We start from the raw sequence: 16,075 nt of genomic DNA on the forward strand, positions 1-16,075 counted from the left end.
GGCAGCTGCCAAACTTTAAGAAATGCCTCGGTTGTCTAAGTCTACAACTTATAGTCGCCTATATAAATAGTCGTCTATATAGTCGTCTTAACTCAGTAGTGGTTTTGTCCTTGAGGTGAATTACTCCTGTCACCCACACAACCAAGTATAATAATTCCAAGTATACATACCAGGTATGCAGAGTAGTGATGACAGAGAGCCCTGCTTCTGAGAGCACACTCAGCAGTTCTCTTAGAAGATGGACACAGGAAAATGCCAAAATCAGTAAGGAATCCCATCTTCATCCTAGGAATTCCTCTAAAGTATAAATAAAGACCTGCAAATCTGAGGGCTTGTTTCAGGGAGAAAACTATTATGAATTAAGTTAGAAAATGAATTTAAGTTCAATAAGCTATCCCCACTATCTAGGCAGGTACTTTAATTTCATGTTAGAAGTACCTTTTTGGTTCCAGTTCAGCCTTCCAAACTGAGAGAAAAAATACTTTTAAAGGAAGATCACACATAAAAAAAATCATCTTATAAAAGACTGCTATTTATGATTTATTGATTGCTGCTTCTTATTGCTGTAGAAAACTTAATTATGAACAGAATAATGTTAATTTTCAGCAGCATTTTGCTACTTTTGAACTTTGATTTTTAAATTCTGCAAGACTCAAGTTAGCTGTGTAATTCAGACACCTGCTTAAGGATTTCCTGTTAGTAGTATTTTTACTTTCACGTGTTCACGCTGAGGTCTCCAACTAAAATATAATAATGTAAAAGTATCCTTTTTCCATAAAGCCTTCCTTATCTTGATATCTCAAATCAAATAACTATTAATAATGGACAGCTCACGTATTTAAAGATGCTTGAATAGAGAGATGAAACACTATCCAGAGCTTCATGTGTAAAGCCACAGACAGCCTTCTCAGTACTGGTTCTCACAGTAATGCCAGCATGAGGGAATCAGCAGGGGCCTTGAGTCATTCTACAGCTGAAGCAACCAGCCAGGGTACTATTTCTGTCTTTAACCCCCATAATCCAGAAGTAAATCCTGCACAAATTAGGTCAATAGATAAACTCCTACCAACTTAAAAGAAGGCAGGGATTTTGCTGGACTAATACTTTTCTTTCATGGAAATACTATCTAAGTATTTTTGGACAAGACGTGGTTTGAAAAGAAAATCGTTTAGTTAGTTCTAAATGATTTAATTGGGGGAAAAAATATACAATTGCTTATCTTGTTGCAGTATTTTCTTAGTGCTTCACTCAACAATAGGAAAATGCATTTCATTTATAAAGATCATAAAAGATAGATTTCAAAAGAGGTGATTAAACCAATGAGGAAACAGTTTTGAACACAAGATCCTCATTAAACACAATCAATGCCTTTCTGCACGTCAAAGAGTATCTCCACTGACTTTCAGGGTATGAGCTACATGCTAACTAATTACAAGTCTTCCAGGCATCCCTACCTCAGGCTATTCAATATATAGTGCTGGGCAATACCAGTGTGGCAGTTCTTTTCTTTTCATGTTTCTTTCAGTGCAAATAGTCATATATTCATGTATGTGTGACATATTTTTTTCACAGTTTAGAAAACATGAAATAAAAAACAAAACAGAAAACAAACAAACAAACAAAAAACAAACAAACAAAAAACAAACAAACAAAAAAAAAACAACAAAAAAAAAAAAAAAAAAAACAAACAAAAAAAAAACACTGATCCTGAAAGAGAAAGGGTTTGGTCTGGTTTTGTGTTGTTTCAGTGAGAACACAAGAAAGTGAAGAAATAAATTAGACCCAAGCTGAAGAATTACAGTTCTGAAGAATATGTTGTCACCTAACCTTTCTGGGTTGTTCCAATATCTACAACTAAGCTTTAAATACAAACAGTTTTGGCTTTAAACCATTTAAAATCTTGATCTGGATTCATATTTTCACAGTTAAATCACCTCTGCAGGTTCAGAGGAGCTTTTAAATCTAACTTTCAAAACTCTCATAGAAATAACTAAAAGAATCTCAGATAGACTCTCATTGAGGAAAGATAGAATAAAGCAATGGAATATGCAATGAATGCTACAGTTCTGTTATGTTTCCATGTAAAGCAAGGTGGAAGGTAATACTTTATCTACTAAACACCAGTCTCTTCTCACTCACTCTTTTCCATAAACATCTTTATCTTACATAAATATTATGTTTAAACTGAGTGGCACTTTTATTTGTTTACATACTGTGATTGAACAAATAACTCTTTTATCAGAACTTCACATCCAAATGGGCAGTTTAAATAGCTGTTTTAAAAAGATGAGTAATTTAATATTGGTGATATATTTTTTTTTGGCCTTCCCAAAAGTTGTAGATACACTGCAACGTTTAATTTTACACCTAGAGTCTCACTTTGCTGTTTCATTACTTGCTTTCCATCAAACTCAGGCTGTTATTGAATTATCTCTGGGAATTTAGGTCTCCAGTCACCCATGCCTATTGCCTAGGAGCAAAGACTAAATCCATAATAAAATCAGCTGGGTTGGCTGGAAATCAGATAAGCAGCAACTAAACACTGGCCTTAACATAATATTTACATGTATCTCTGCGTCTTTCAAATGACTGACAAATGTAGCTTCCTCATTTGTGGGCCTTAGCACCTTTCTGTTTTATAGTTCATCCATAGAAATATATATTATTTAAAAAACAAACAAACAAACAAACAAACAACATTAGCTACCCACTCCTTTCTTCCCTGTAGTCCACATGCTCATTCATGGCAAAATAATAGCCATTTTCTTTTTTCATATTTGCTGTCATTGCTTCCATTTCTCCACATCCTATGCTTCTTATTGCTATTATAGTTGTCTTTTTATCCTCTCTTCTAACTAAAAATTGTCTCAAGCCAAAACCACAGACACATATGTGAGCAACTTCAAACCAATCCTGGGGTCCCTGAAGGCTTAATCCAGATCCAATTTTTGCAGCTTGAGCCATCTCTAATCCCTAATTGATCCTGTCATCTCTTTCTCACAGCTCTGGCTGTAAGCCACCATGTTTAATGCTGCCTTCTGTGCTTGGAAATAGAGTTACAATGCCCTCCTGTCTCTTCAGTCTTAAAAACATATTTATTTTATGAATGCTTCCTTCCACTGACTTTTTTTGCCCAAAATTGTGTATATGAGCTGTTGTCAGCATTTTGGCTATAGAGCATACTAGCACTCATGACATGTAGCTAAACCCACAAGCAGCATGCTGCCTTGTGGTCACTCCCCCGAAGAGAGGACACCTACGTTTTTGTACATTGTCCAAGGTCTTGGATTTGCAGAACACTTTTTTTTAATTAGTATTTCTTGTAAAATATATAAACAGTCCTCAACATAGGAATTAAAAAACTGTGTGAGAATCCAAACCACAAAGCTATAAAGACATATAACTCATGATGTTCTCTTTTTAGTGTACTGAAAATGCACACAGACACAGTTTCAGAGAATGGAGCTGCCACTGAAACCCAGAATGGTCTAGTGTTTTGGGCTCCCTGCTAGGTGGTGGGAAAACAGTTTTTCTATGTGGCTCAAGAAAGACAGAAAACTCAAAATGGGGCACTGATATTTTGCCTTGACTTTCCAGTCACCAAGCTGCTGGTATAACTGTAATATCTGCAATTAATTCCTTTTTTTGTTTATAAAAGCAGTGGGCAGCACTGCTTCTTGTGCAGAGGGCAATTGCCATAAGCCTATGCTAAACATCCTTTGAAAATATCAACACTTTTGAGATCATTACTTCTGTACTCCTCCTCATATAAATTTATTCAGTAGTTTCCAAAGATCTAGTTTTCTGCAGTGAAAATACTGCAGTATTAACTGAAGTAAAATTGCATGTGAAATTTCCACTGATCTTAATATACTTTCTAACTGAAGATCAAAGGAAGAAATTACATTTAATGTTATGAACTTATGCCCAGAGATGAGACAAAAAGTTTTCATCACGACATTAAAATCATTACATTGTTGATTTATATTTTTCATTTAAATTTGGTGATGCTGGTATTGGAATTACATTTTCTTCAGAACTATGATATAATTGATTTATGCAGAAAAATGTAACATTACAGTAGTTTGCTCTCCCACCCAATGATTTTATAAAACTTAGTTCAAGCTGTAAATACTAAGAGCTACATGGACTGTAAGCTTGCGTGACCAGCAAAACCAGATGTGAATCCTCAGAACACTGACACATCAGCTCAGGAAATGCCAAAGGATAAAGGTTTATAAAAGTTGTGTTTTTGAAACAGTCAGCTGTAACTTAGGAATATTTTTATTTTCGTAATAAAATCACTTCTACCACAGGAAAAGAATAAATCTATTAGACTGCATATGATTCATGTATTATCTAATATTTAGAGAAATGTGGGAAACTCAGCTTTGTTAAAAGAAAAATAACTGTTTAATGAAAGACAATTCAGTTACAGAGTTAAACAAGATTGTGTTTATAACGTAAAAAGGCTGAATGTAAATGTTCAGAGAATCAAAAACTGTAGATGTGATTGCATGAATTAGTATTGTAGTTCACAGGCAAGATTTTCAAGATGGATGGATTTAATGGGTGCCTGATACAAAACAAGTATTGGTGTCCTGTTAAGTTTCCTCAGTCTCTGTAGAGTCTGATTACTGACATTATCCAAAGTGGCAAATTATTACTTTTCCACAATGGAATAATTTTACTAATTTTAACTAATTTGTACTGGATTTACAATGATTTATGAAAGTGCAGAATAAATTCACTTACTGCCTGCCCTGCCTGCCAGGGAGTACATTAAGAGTATTCATACTCAACCATTGCATTTCAGGCAGTTGACTGACTGACAAGAAGTGACCGACACTCCAAGACATTGCACTGTCCCAAACCAAGAGCAAGCAAGGAGACAATACTCTGAATGATGGATTGTGGAAGTACAAGACAAGGTATAATTTCGTTTGTTAAGAATTCCAGAGTAAAGACAGAGAATCCCTTGTTTCCACTTTTAGTTAGCCGCTGCTCACTGCTCAAGCCAGATCCATTCCCTTCTCTCTCTGTCCCCCCAGTGTATACATATAGGCTGATGTACTGAATGCCTTCTTTGCCTCCATCTTTACCAGCAAGAGTGGCTTTCAGGAATCCCAGGTCCCAGAGACCAGGCTGAGTGGCTGGAACAAGGAAGATGTACCCTTAGAGGAAAATGATCAGGTCAGGGAATACTTGCACAAACATTGTACATTCGTAAGTCCATGTGCCCTGATGAGATGAATCCATAAGTGCTGAGTGAGCTGGCAGATGTGATTGTGAGACCATTTTCTATATTTTTTTGTCAGCTGGGTAAAGTGCTTGAAGACTGGTGAAAAGCAAATGTCACTCATCTTTAAAAATGGCAAGAAGGAGGACCCAGAGAACTACATGCTGGTCAGCCTCACCCCAATCCCTGGAAAGATGTTGAAACACCTAATCCTGAAAACCATTTCCAAGCACATGATGGAGAAGAAAATCATTATTGCTCAGCATGGATTGACCAAGAAGAAGTTCTGTCTGACCAACCTGGTAAGCTTCAGTTGAAATCACCAGTCTGATGGATATGGGTAGTGCAGTGGATATCATCTTCTTGAACTTCAGTAAGGTCTTTGACACTGTCCCCCCTAAGATGCTCATAGAAAAGCTGTTGAAGTATGGGCTGGATGAGCAGACAGTGAAGTGGATTTAATACTGGCTGACCAGCAGGACCCAGAGTATCAGTGCTGCAAAGCCTAGCTGGAGGCCAGTAACAAGTGGAGTACCACAGGGGTCAAAAAAAGGGTTTAGTCCTGTTTAACATCTTCATTAATGGTCTTGACGATGGAGCACAGTGCAGTAAATTCACAGATGACATGAAACTGGAGGAGTGTCTGACTCACCAAAGGGCTGTGCAGACATACAAAAGGACCCTGGCAAGCTGCAGGGGTGGGGTGACAAGAATCTCATAAAGTTCAACAAGAAGTGTGGAGTTCTACACCTGGAAAGGAGCAACTCCAGGCACCAGGATATGCTGTAGGCCACACAACTTTCAGCTTTCTGTCCATCCTAGTGGACACCAAGTTGAACATAAGTCAGTAATGTGCCAGTAATAAGCAAAGTATCACCAGCAAGTCAAGAGAGATGATCATTCCCCTCCATTTAGCATTGGTGAGGCCACACCTGGATTAGTGCGTCCATTTCTGGGCCTCCAATACAAGAGAGACCTGGACATACCGGAAAAGGTCCAACAGAGGGTCCAACATGATGATGAAAGGCTGGAGCACCTCTCCTGTGAGGAGAAGCTGAGATAGCTGGGACTATTCAGCCTGGAGAAGAGAAGGCTCAAGGGGGATCTTATTGATGTTTATAAACACCCAAAGGGAGGATGCAATTAAGACATAGATAGCCTCTTTTAAGTGGTGCCCAGTAACAGGACGAGAGTAATGAGTAGAACGTGGCACACAAGAGGTTCCATCTAAACATCAGGAAGCACTTCTGTACTGTCATGAACAAGTGGAACGGGTTGCCCAGAGAAGTTGTAGAGTCTCCCATCTTGAAGACTTTAAAATCTGTCAAGACACGGTTCTGAGCGACCTGCTCGTGATGTACCTGGCTAAGCAAGGTAATGGCCAGATGACCTCCAGAAGTGCCTTCCAACATCAGCCATTCTGTGATTCTTTGATATATGTATATATCAAATATACATGTATATATGTATATATGTATACAAAATTAAAGAAAACAAAACAAAACAAAATAAAACAACAGGATTGCATTGTGAAAACATGCTTTTGTATAAGGTCCACCACTGTCACTTTTTTGTCTAGATTTGAGACACACTCATAGCTGTTTATCTTGATTTAAGCAAATAACAATAATAATAGAGATGCCTGAAAATCAAAGAAAACAATCAATACATTTTATTTTTTTTGAAAACTAAATTCAGTTCCAGATGAGCTTAAAATGTTCTTTTTAATAGAATCTAGTCTCTTCTTCTACCCTTCTCCTAAGAGAGCTAAATAAATTTTACAATGACAGAAGCCTACTGAAGTGACACTTAGAGCTAGATGAAAAGCAGAATGTCTACTTCTGAGGATTTTTTTTTCCTTAACACTTAATTTTGGTCAAAAATTGAGCAGAACAACAATGGAATTTGTAGTTTCCCAAACTCTGTAAATTTAAGAGAAACTGACTTTCTTATGAGCAAACAGGACACTGTGCTCACTGGGAAACTTCCCCTTTGCTCTTTGCAGAAAATCTAAAACCACTGTTTTCCCTTTCCTGTCTATATTCCTGGCAGCTCTGCCACAAGGCTGGAATGTATGAAACTGACAGGCTTTTACAGTAGGGATTCTGTCAGAGTCATGTCTTGTTTTCAGAAGTTGCCTCTACTCCCAATAATTTTTCAATGCCACATTTTGAGTAAAGTGAAAAACTCCCTGAGTATTATGAGACAGTCTTTAATACTTTGCTAACACATTGATTATGTCACAGGATGGCAATTCTTTTAGAAAAAAAAAAAAAAAAAAAAAAAAAAAGGTATCCTAGATCTGACAATGAGAAGTATTGCGGGTAGGATAGGAGACTATCACCTGTAGATCCCACATCTTATTTGCTGTATAAATTGCAATCTGTGAATGAGGCAAGGAATTTCAGAGATGCAAATCTTGATTTCCTCACAGAACCTTGTCCCTACAAAACTTATTTCTAGCAGCTACCTCAGCTCCAACATTTCCATAAAACTCTAGACGAATTACTTCACTGCAGTTTTCAAGAGGGGTCCAATATCTTATCTTCCTCCTTGTCCTTGTACTGCTCAGTTAAGACACCTAATTAGCAGTAGAATAAAACTGGCACAGATATCACAAAGTCATCAGAATCTGGACTTTGAACACAGAATGTGTCCCACAATGATAAAGTCTATAAAATACTAATATAAAGCATCTCAAAGTGGGCATCCAATATTTGCATATCTTAATATCACTTTGATTCGATCCCCTGTCTGTAAAGTGAAGATAACAAAAGCCACCATTTCATAGTTGCAGAATGAAACTAAATTAATTGCCTGTGGAGTGCTTTGATACCAGAGGGATGAATATCACAAAGAAACCCATGGGAAATAAATAATCCTGTCTTTAACACAAGGCTGAATAGTGTGCAGGAAGCAAGGCCTAGAACTGCAGAATGTACAAGAGGAAAATAAAGCAAAGAAGATTTGCTGATAGAGCACTGAGTAGGGAAGGAAGACTACTCAAAACTGTTATACATGCATCTACCGTCAAACTGTAGTGCAGAAGCCCAACATGGTCAAACTAATATTCCACATGAGATCTTCATGCTGACATTGCCTGATTTTGTTAGTCCTTGATTTTACTACTTTTTCATAGCTCCCTGTATATAATAAATGCACATATATGTATATTCCAGTGCTAAGTAACACACGTTTTTTTTATTTCCTATCCAAATTAAATACAATGTCATTATAAGAACTTTTCATTGAAAGCTATGTTTTAAGTCAGCAAAGTACAATGAATGAACTGTCTATGGTCCTATATTGCTTGAACTATCTGTGTCCAGATTTTGAAAAGGAAAAGGAAGTAATAAATTTTGCTTAAACTCACCACACGTTTTAATTGCACAGAATTCCCAGGGGGTGTTAGGGTCAAGAGTGTAGCACCATGGTCTCAGCTTGCCATCAGGATTGCGGCAGTAATTATCATCAAAGCCCTTGTCAGGATATCTGCAAACCACAACGAGAAACGTGTCAAGCAAGCCTTCCTGGCAATACTACACAGGATTGTATAAGGTACATAAAGGACTGGCTTCAGCAGAGGCAAACAAGAACCAGTTCCTATTAACCTCTGGTCTGATCCTGTGAGATGGATCAGATACTCTTTAACACTATTAACAAGTTAATAAAACAAAATCACTTTCCAAGCGTGCAACAGAATCAGGCCTCCACAGAAGGGATTCCCTGCTGTGCTAATGCAAAGGCCACCGGATGGAGTAACTGCTAATTGCTAAACTCTTGCTCTTGTGTCTGTCAACTGATGACCAGACTCTAAAGCCACTCATTTTCTTTCTGAAATAGCCCAATCAAGTGTGGATTATATAAACACTGCCTGGCAGGCCGGACTCATTAAGAAAACAGGTTTTTCAGTACAGCAGCCCTGCGTTAAACTGGAAGCTATTTTCAATAGCTCTGTTACTAATGATAGCTCCATTTTCGTAACAGAGCTAGTTCTAGGTCATGCCCTCATTTCAAGCATTGAGGAAAAAAAGGAGGAAAATAAGGAATTAACTTCCGTCTCACTTTATCTCATTAGGATTTAAAACTGTTGTACCATTTAATTATTTCCACGTTCCTGCTGCCACTATTGAGCTGTCAGGCAGAGATTCAAGATAAGGAGGCTCTTTTGTATAAAAGTCCCATACTAACATCAATGAACTTAAAGAGAAGGAGATAAATGAAAAAAAAAAAAAAAAACTTGTTTGTAAAAGAAACCAAAAGTAGATTTGCCCCTGAGGAAAACATGAAATATATGTTAGAGAACAAAGAACTTAACTACCTAGGAACCTGAACCCATTTACAACTGCAAGCAGATGTGTCTCACACAAGCATTGGAAAATATGATTTGCAAGCATTTGTTTTTGCTAGGATGTTTTTTCTATCAAACAATTACCCTAATGTTGACTCATACATTTGCAACATGATCTCCCACTCCTTTGGCTAAATCAGACTCCTTCATCTATGCAAGGGACAGCAACAGGATTCAAGTAGAATTCAAAAGAAAACCAAGTAAATATCTCACAAAAAATGAATATTTAAAGGAAGCTGAAGATATAATAGTTTCAGATCTAACAGCAGCACCTCATTTTTTGCTAGGAAGAAGAGAAACTGTAAAGGAACATATTGAGTCCAAGAATTTCAGAAGCAGACAGTTGATAGGATAACTGTAGCTGAAAACATGATGGCTTTGGGCACCTGTTAAGTGCAGTGATGAAGTTTGATGTCAGCAGTGTATGCTCCAAGTAATATAGCAGTCTGTGTTACCAAGGTGAGTCCAAGAATGGCAAGGTCCCTGCAGTCATAGCTCCCTAAAGCCACTCAGGAAAATAGGGTAAGTAAAGAATCCACTTTATAGAAGAATGTCTTGCATTGCATTGAACACTCCATCCTTCCTAGCATTGTTGGTATGTCAAAATGGTATCAGTAAGTAGCTGAAACTTAAGAATAGATATAATAGTTCTTCAGGGCTCTAGCTTTGACCATCATTGTCAGACAGTGCTGTTAATGAACTGTATCTTTCCACCTATTGTATCTACTTAGAGAAGGGTAAAAAGATACTTCCAGAACCCAGAGCCTTTCCAGTCACCAGTTCTTCCCACAACATTCTTAGGCCCATTTCTGGCATCTTTTATATTTAGCAAGCAACAGTTCCTCGGTTCCCATAGAAAAGGCAAACTAACACCTTTAAGATACAAATATAAGGGACCATATATAATATGAGGCTTCAAACTATTCCACGCATTTCCACAACACAAGATTCCCTGAGAGCTATTCCCTTTCATCTACAGATTTGTTCTCCTTGTAATTCACTTGGGCACAGATCTCTTGCTCACACCCAACAAAGACCCCAAGGTTTCCAAGATCTTTCAGAACCCTTGAAACAGCAGTAGCTGTACTTTCCTGCTGAAACTGAAATGAAGCATAAAGATATACATCTGGTGTCAAAATCAAGACTTTTTTCTCGGTTTCTAAGAAAAAAAAAACACATAAGATGTTAGATGAAGAGATATTTATTCTCTTTAAAGAGACAGATGCTGATGTCTAGCTCTGCTGTGACTAAACTGATTCTTAGTGTCTGAAACTGTTGCTTTACCAATATTTCTTTTCCTTTTTTTTTTTTTTTATAAATTTTAAAAGGCATGCAGTACTGAAAACTTATTTTTGTATAATACAAATTTTCATAACAGAGATATGAACCAGAATATGTTAATAAAAGAATACCTACATCTATGAAATCCATATATTGCACTTCAACCCCACATTACTTTATGCAATAAGCACCTATTTCCATGACATATTTGTTTCTGAGCAGAAAATAAAAGAGGAGAGAACTGCTGCTTCTCAATGCTTTTCAATGTCTGTCTAAGCCATTATCCTCAATGGTCTATATTCCACATTGAGGCATAATCCTGCCTAACATGTGGGAGTTGGAGCTTCTGCATCCACTAAAGGCTAAAAATGGGTCATCCAGGAGTTGTTTGGGGGAGTTCCTACTGCTAGCTTCAATCACATCTAACAGGTATTAAGAATTCTCTTCAGTAATTCCTCTGAAGGGAATAAATCTGGAACAATTCACTGAGGTGACAAAAAGCAAAAGTGACATGTATTCACCCTGAGCTGAAAGCAGGTAGATTATGGAGCACTTGAAAAGATTATTAGTCTTACCTCTCTTTCTTCATCATTGCAATTGATGCATCCATAAATGCAAATAAGTTAAAATCTTTCCAGCTATACTAGTCCTTCTTGGTTTCCAGGTTATTCACATTACTCCTAGATAATATAGAACAAGCCCCTGAAGAGACTGCTGTATTTTAATTGATCATTTGTTCCAGACTTCCTCCCTTATTTACAACCTAAATGTTCATTAAAATGTGAATAAGATAAAATAATAAATTAAAATAAAATAAAGAGTTAAGATAATCAAAGTGTAATTGTCACTACCTTTAGTGATCATTTCATAAAGGTAATTAACATCAGTCCTAGAAATATCCTGAAGTTTACAGTTGCGAAAGCATTAACAGATTGGTTTAATCCACATGGACTGCTTTTCAATTGCTTTTTTTTTTTTTTTTTTTAAGGAAAGAAAATAAAAAGAAACAGTCTGAACATGAACATGATCAGGAAGATATTTTCAGTGGGAAATGTTTAAGTAGGAAAGTGATCACTAGTGAGACAGCAGCTAGTCTGAAAAGTTGTTTTGTGAACAAACCAAAACTAACAGAAGAATAGTTTCCTTCTGACAGAAAAAAAATTGCTATTGTTTGTACCCAGAAGTTCTATAAATGACTCATTCCTAAGGAAAAAAAAAATCTTTCTGTGACTTAGCCTAGAATGCACAACAAGTGCATGGCAAAACTCAGAAACAGATTATCTTTGGTCCCAGACTGCTAATACAAACTATTTATTGTAGCAGAGCCATGGGAGACCCTGCGATTATTCATGAAGCAGATCATCTGAGCTAAGAGGGAAAAAAAGTTTATATCACATTAACTCAAAAATTGCAGACACTTAATGTTTTACTGAAAATAAATAGATAAATAAATAAATCAGACTAAAATCTACTAGTACTGTATTTCAGAGTATAAAAATTAGGCTATATTTAATGGAACACTTTAAAATATATGAAGATACTTTCAGTGAAAGATCTCAAACATTCTGAGATTGTTGATTCTTGCAGTCTTTCTCCAGCAGCTGAAGGTTATTCAATCCATTTTAAAAGTGGAGTTAATCCAAAAGCCAGAGTAAAATAAAAAGAAATCTCAGTCCAATTTAAGACAGACACAAATATCCTTCTGCATGGCTTAAACCTCCCCACAAAATCCTTCCAGAATGGTGTGTTACAGATGATCCTCTGCAGTAATGTGAAGTCTACCTTCTAGGAAAAATGCTAAGGACATACAATTTGTCTTGCTATTACTGGCTATATATAAGTATTTTATAAGTATATATATATATATATATACACTTATAAACAAATATATATATATTATATTATATATTATATATATATTATATATATATTATATATTATAAGTATATAAAATATACTTATATTTTATATAAGTATAAATATAAGTCTTACATATATAAAAGTCTAAAACATTAATCCATAAAATGCTAAACAGAATGATCTGTTTTTCCAGGTAGAACAAACACAGCAGTCAAGCAGATTGGATACATAAAGCTGATTAGAGCAGAAGACCAGCTACAGTTTTAAAGCTCTTCAATAGTTCAAAAAAGGAGCACACGGTGTAATGTCACACATTTATATTCACTAAGTGTATTAAGAACTCTAACATAAAGAAAAAAACATACAATTTTTATTGTTACTTACTCTGTAATGTTTTTAAGGTATTTTAAGCTAAGTGAAGCTGTATAACAATATATACATAAATATTCAGAGGTAACTTTTTTACTGATATTGAGGCTAGGGAGGAAATCTTGACCAACTAACGCATTGCATGTAAATCACTGCACTATATAGAATTAAGATGTAGCCACACCTGCACAAAATAGTCACTAGTATCCATCCTGCATCTCCATCATGACTGTAACCAACCTGCACATATCACAGGCCAGATCCCCAAAGAGCTAAAACTAATAAACTCGATTAATTTCATCTCAGCTTATTTTTCCCAACTGCTTCCAGAATACATAGAATTTTCAAATTTAAACCACACAGATTTGCTTGGAAGTGAGGAGGAGATTACCTCTCAGGACGAAATTTGTGTTTGTGTGGTCTCTGAAGATCCCAGCGCTGACACTCCTTGCCTGACTCGGTATGATCCATTGGCCCTCTGTAACTCTCTCCATTGCAGGTCATGCATTCAACTTGAAACAAACAAAAAAACAAATTACATACTAGTTATTTTTTATGCTGGTGAATTTTAACACACACACACACACACACACAAATCATATCCCTGCTGTTTTAAATTGAAAGCAACCTAGAAAGACATAAAAACTGATATCTTTTAAGTCAGGGATCCTTGGTATGGGAAATGTCCTTTGGAATTGCATCTCTTCCTTAGATCTAATCCAGATGCTTAAGTCTGGTACCTCTTTATGGGACTCTTATGGTTTGGAAGCATGTAGGTGTGAACTGTTAGAGGCCTTCATGTTCCTAGCTGATTTCTAACCTTTTCTATTACAGAGATTTCGTTGAGTTCTTCTAATCTCTAATGTGCTGCATACCAAGTTGAAAGTGTTACAGTTACAGGGAGATAGACACACCTGAGGAAAGATTATTAGAGGTGATATTTTCTAAATAACTAACTTTCATAATTCTAAATCACTGTTATTATACAGAACTGTATAATAACAGCACCAGGTTAAATGCAGAATAATGTCTGAATCAGAAATTTCAGGATGTACTGTCTGTCTCTTTAAATTCTTAGCACTTTTAGTTACATATGATGCTGATTCTTTTTGATACTAATTCTTTTTGTCAGCTTAATTGATGATACATTTTCAGTCTTGGTTTAAGAAAGTTGGGGGGTGGAAGGAGAGTGAGCAAAAGCCACTACAGGGATTTGAAATTGCAGCTGAACAAAATATGCTACATAATATAGAATGAGAAGTCTTAAAATATAGCATAAAATCACCATAATTAACTACAGACACATTTCTCAAGTGCCCCCTAATTAGAGTAGTTGTAATTAAGGAGCACTTAATAAATATTAATTTATACAACTACAAATCTCATTTTTCAGTCAAAATATCTGCTACCAAAGTCTTGATCCTGCAGTGAGCTCCAGGTCTTATCCCATTTGAAGCTCACTTAAATTGATCTTTAAGTGTTATCTCTTAATAGATTTTCAAGCTCCTTTTATATCATTCTCTTCCTCCTTCCTTTCCCTTGCATAGCTATTGAACGTAACATATTAGCTGGAAAATTAAAGGCATCCTATCTTGAGAATTTAAATGGGTAGATTGACTGGAACTGAATTGGCTGACTAGCAAGATATGGAGTTTGGTTTGGAAGTTAACAAAACATAAAAGTCAAGAAATGTGATGGTACACATCAATTTGATTTCAGATTCTGTGACTTGAAAGTGTAAAGAGATTGCCTTTCTAAAAAGTTTTCCTGTTTACAGCATTTATCATTTGAAAAACAAAATGTGTGTTTACTTTGAACATTTGTCCTGTAATTCACTACCCATATATTTTCATCAAAAAAAAAGGAAAGCTGATTTAATCATGGAATGCAACTAGACAATTTTATCATCCAGTTGTGCTGAAATTGTTAAAGGATTTACTATAAACTAGGTAATGAAATAAGGGACACATTTGTGCACTCAGCACTACTTCAATGTTTCAGCTTCTCCATGACCTGGACAAGAGCTGCTGAGCCTGAAAGCTTGTTCAAATTTTCCAGATTACTAGAATGTAAAAAGACATTTTTTCTCTAACAACTGCTTTTATTGCTACAGCATTCATTCTTGATAAGAAATCACCTTTCCTTGCTGCAAAGGTGAGTGTTACTGAAGATAACAGTTCTGTGTACCTGCTCTTTGTACAATAAAAAAGCAACTTTTCACATGAGCACTGCCACATTACCTTCTGAGCAGAGGGGGATGTCACAGACTTCGTGGCGTGTCTCTGGGCTGGTGGTGAAACACCATGGCCCTCCCTCTTCCCCTCGGGGGTTTCGGCAGTAGTTTTCTCGCAGATCTTTACCCCGATAGCTCGAAGGCAAAAAGCTAGTTTTAAAATGACAATCATTACAGTATAAGAGCATGCAAACTTCAGTGTTAATCATACTATTTTTATAAACATCTAGAAACAATCACATTTCAGCTTCCTTCTCCCTTCACCCTCCCTCCACTCTGCCCGCACACACAAAAATATCTGTCCATACAAAAATACACATCTTCAGTTAGGATTGCTCAATCAATGGTCCAAGTCTGGGATAATTTGTCTGGCCTGTAGCTTACTCTAGCAAGTTTTACTCCCATCCCTCAGGCACCCAGAGATAGCTATCTGCTACAGAGCCAGTGGCAGCAGCACACTCCCTGCCAACCCTTGCTACTCTCTTCTTCAGCAGCTTGTAACTACTCACAGAGCAGTAGAAGACCCCTGGAAAAGGCAGGTGGAATTTATTATGGGCATAGGTGTAAAATTCATTGGTCCATTGGCCCATCAGACCTGCTGTTCATACGCACCTTATGTGCATGTATCAGGCTCAGCCCACATAGCTTACGAACAGAGGTCTCTTGCCATGCCTGGTCAGGCAACAGCTAGACCTGAGTACCAGGAAATTAGTGTGAACAAGGTTGAGTGGTGTGACACACC

At 36.6% G+C, this 16,075-nt stretch overlaps 1 protein-coding gene across 3 annotated transcripts in view; it reads right to left on the reverse strand.

Annotated features, from left to right (window-relative positions):
• The window catches only part of HGF (hepatocyte growth factor), a 63,342-nt gene that overhangs the window by 25,290 nt on the left and 21,977 nt on the right, over window positions 1–16,075 (reverse strand). For 2 of the 3 annotated variants that reach the window (XM_082784672.1, XM_082784674.1), the window contains exons 5-7: window positions 15,341–15,483; window positions 13,492–13,612; window positions 8,613–8,731 (exon numbers count right to left, since the gene is read on the reverse strand). In XM_082784672.1, coding sequence (XP_082640798.1) covers window positions 8,613–8,731; window positions 13,492–13,612; window positions 15,341–15,483 — 383 coding nt within the window. The remainder of the gene's footprint in view (window positions 1–8,612; window positions 8,732–13,491; window positions 13,613–15,340; window positions 15,484–16,075) is intronic. The other variant, XM_082784673.1, reaches the window with a different exon arrangement.

The sequence above is a fragment of the Aythya marila genome, assembly GCF_965140915.1.
Source record: "Aythya marila genome assembly, chromosome: 1".
In the NCBI taxonomy this organism is placed as follows: Eukaryota; Metazoa; Chordata; class Aves; order Anseriformes; family Anatidae; genus Aythya; species Aythya marila.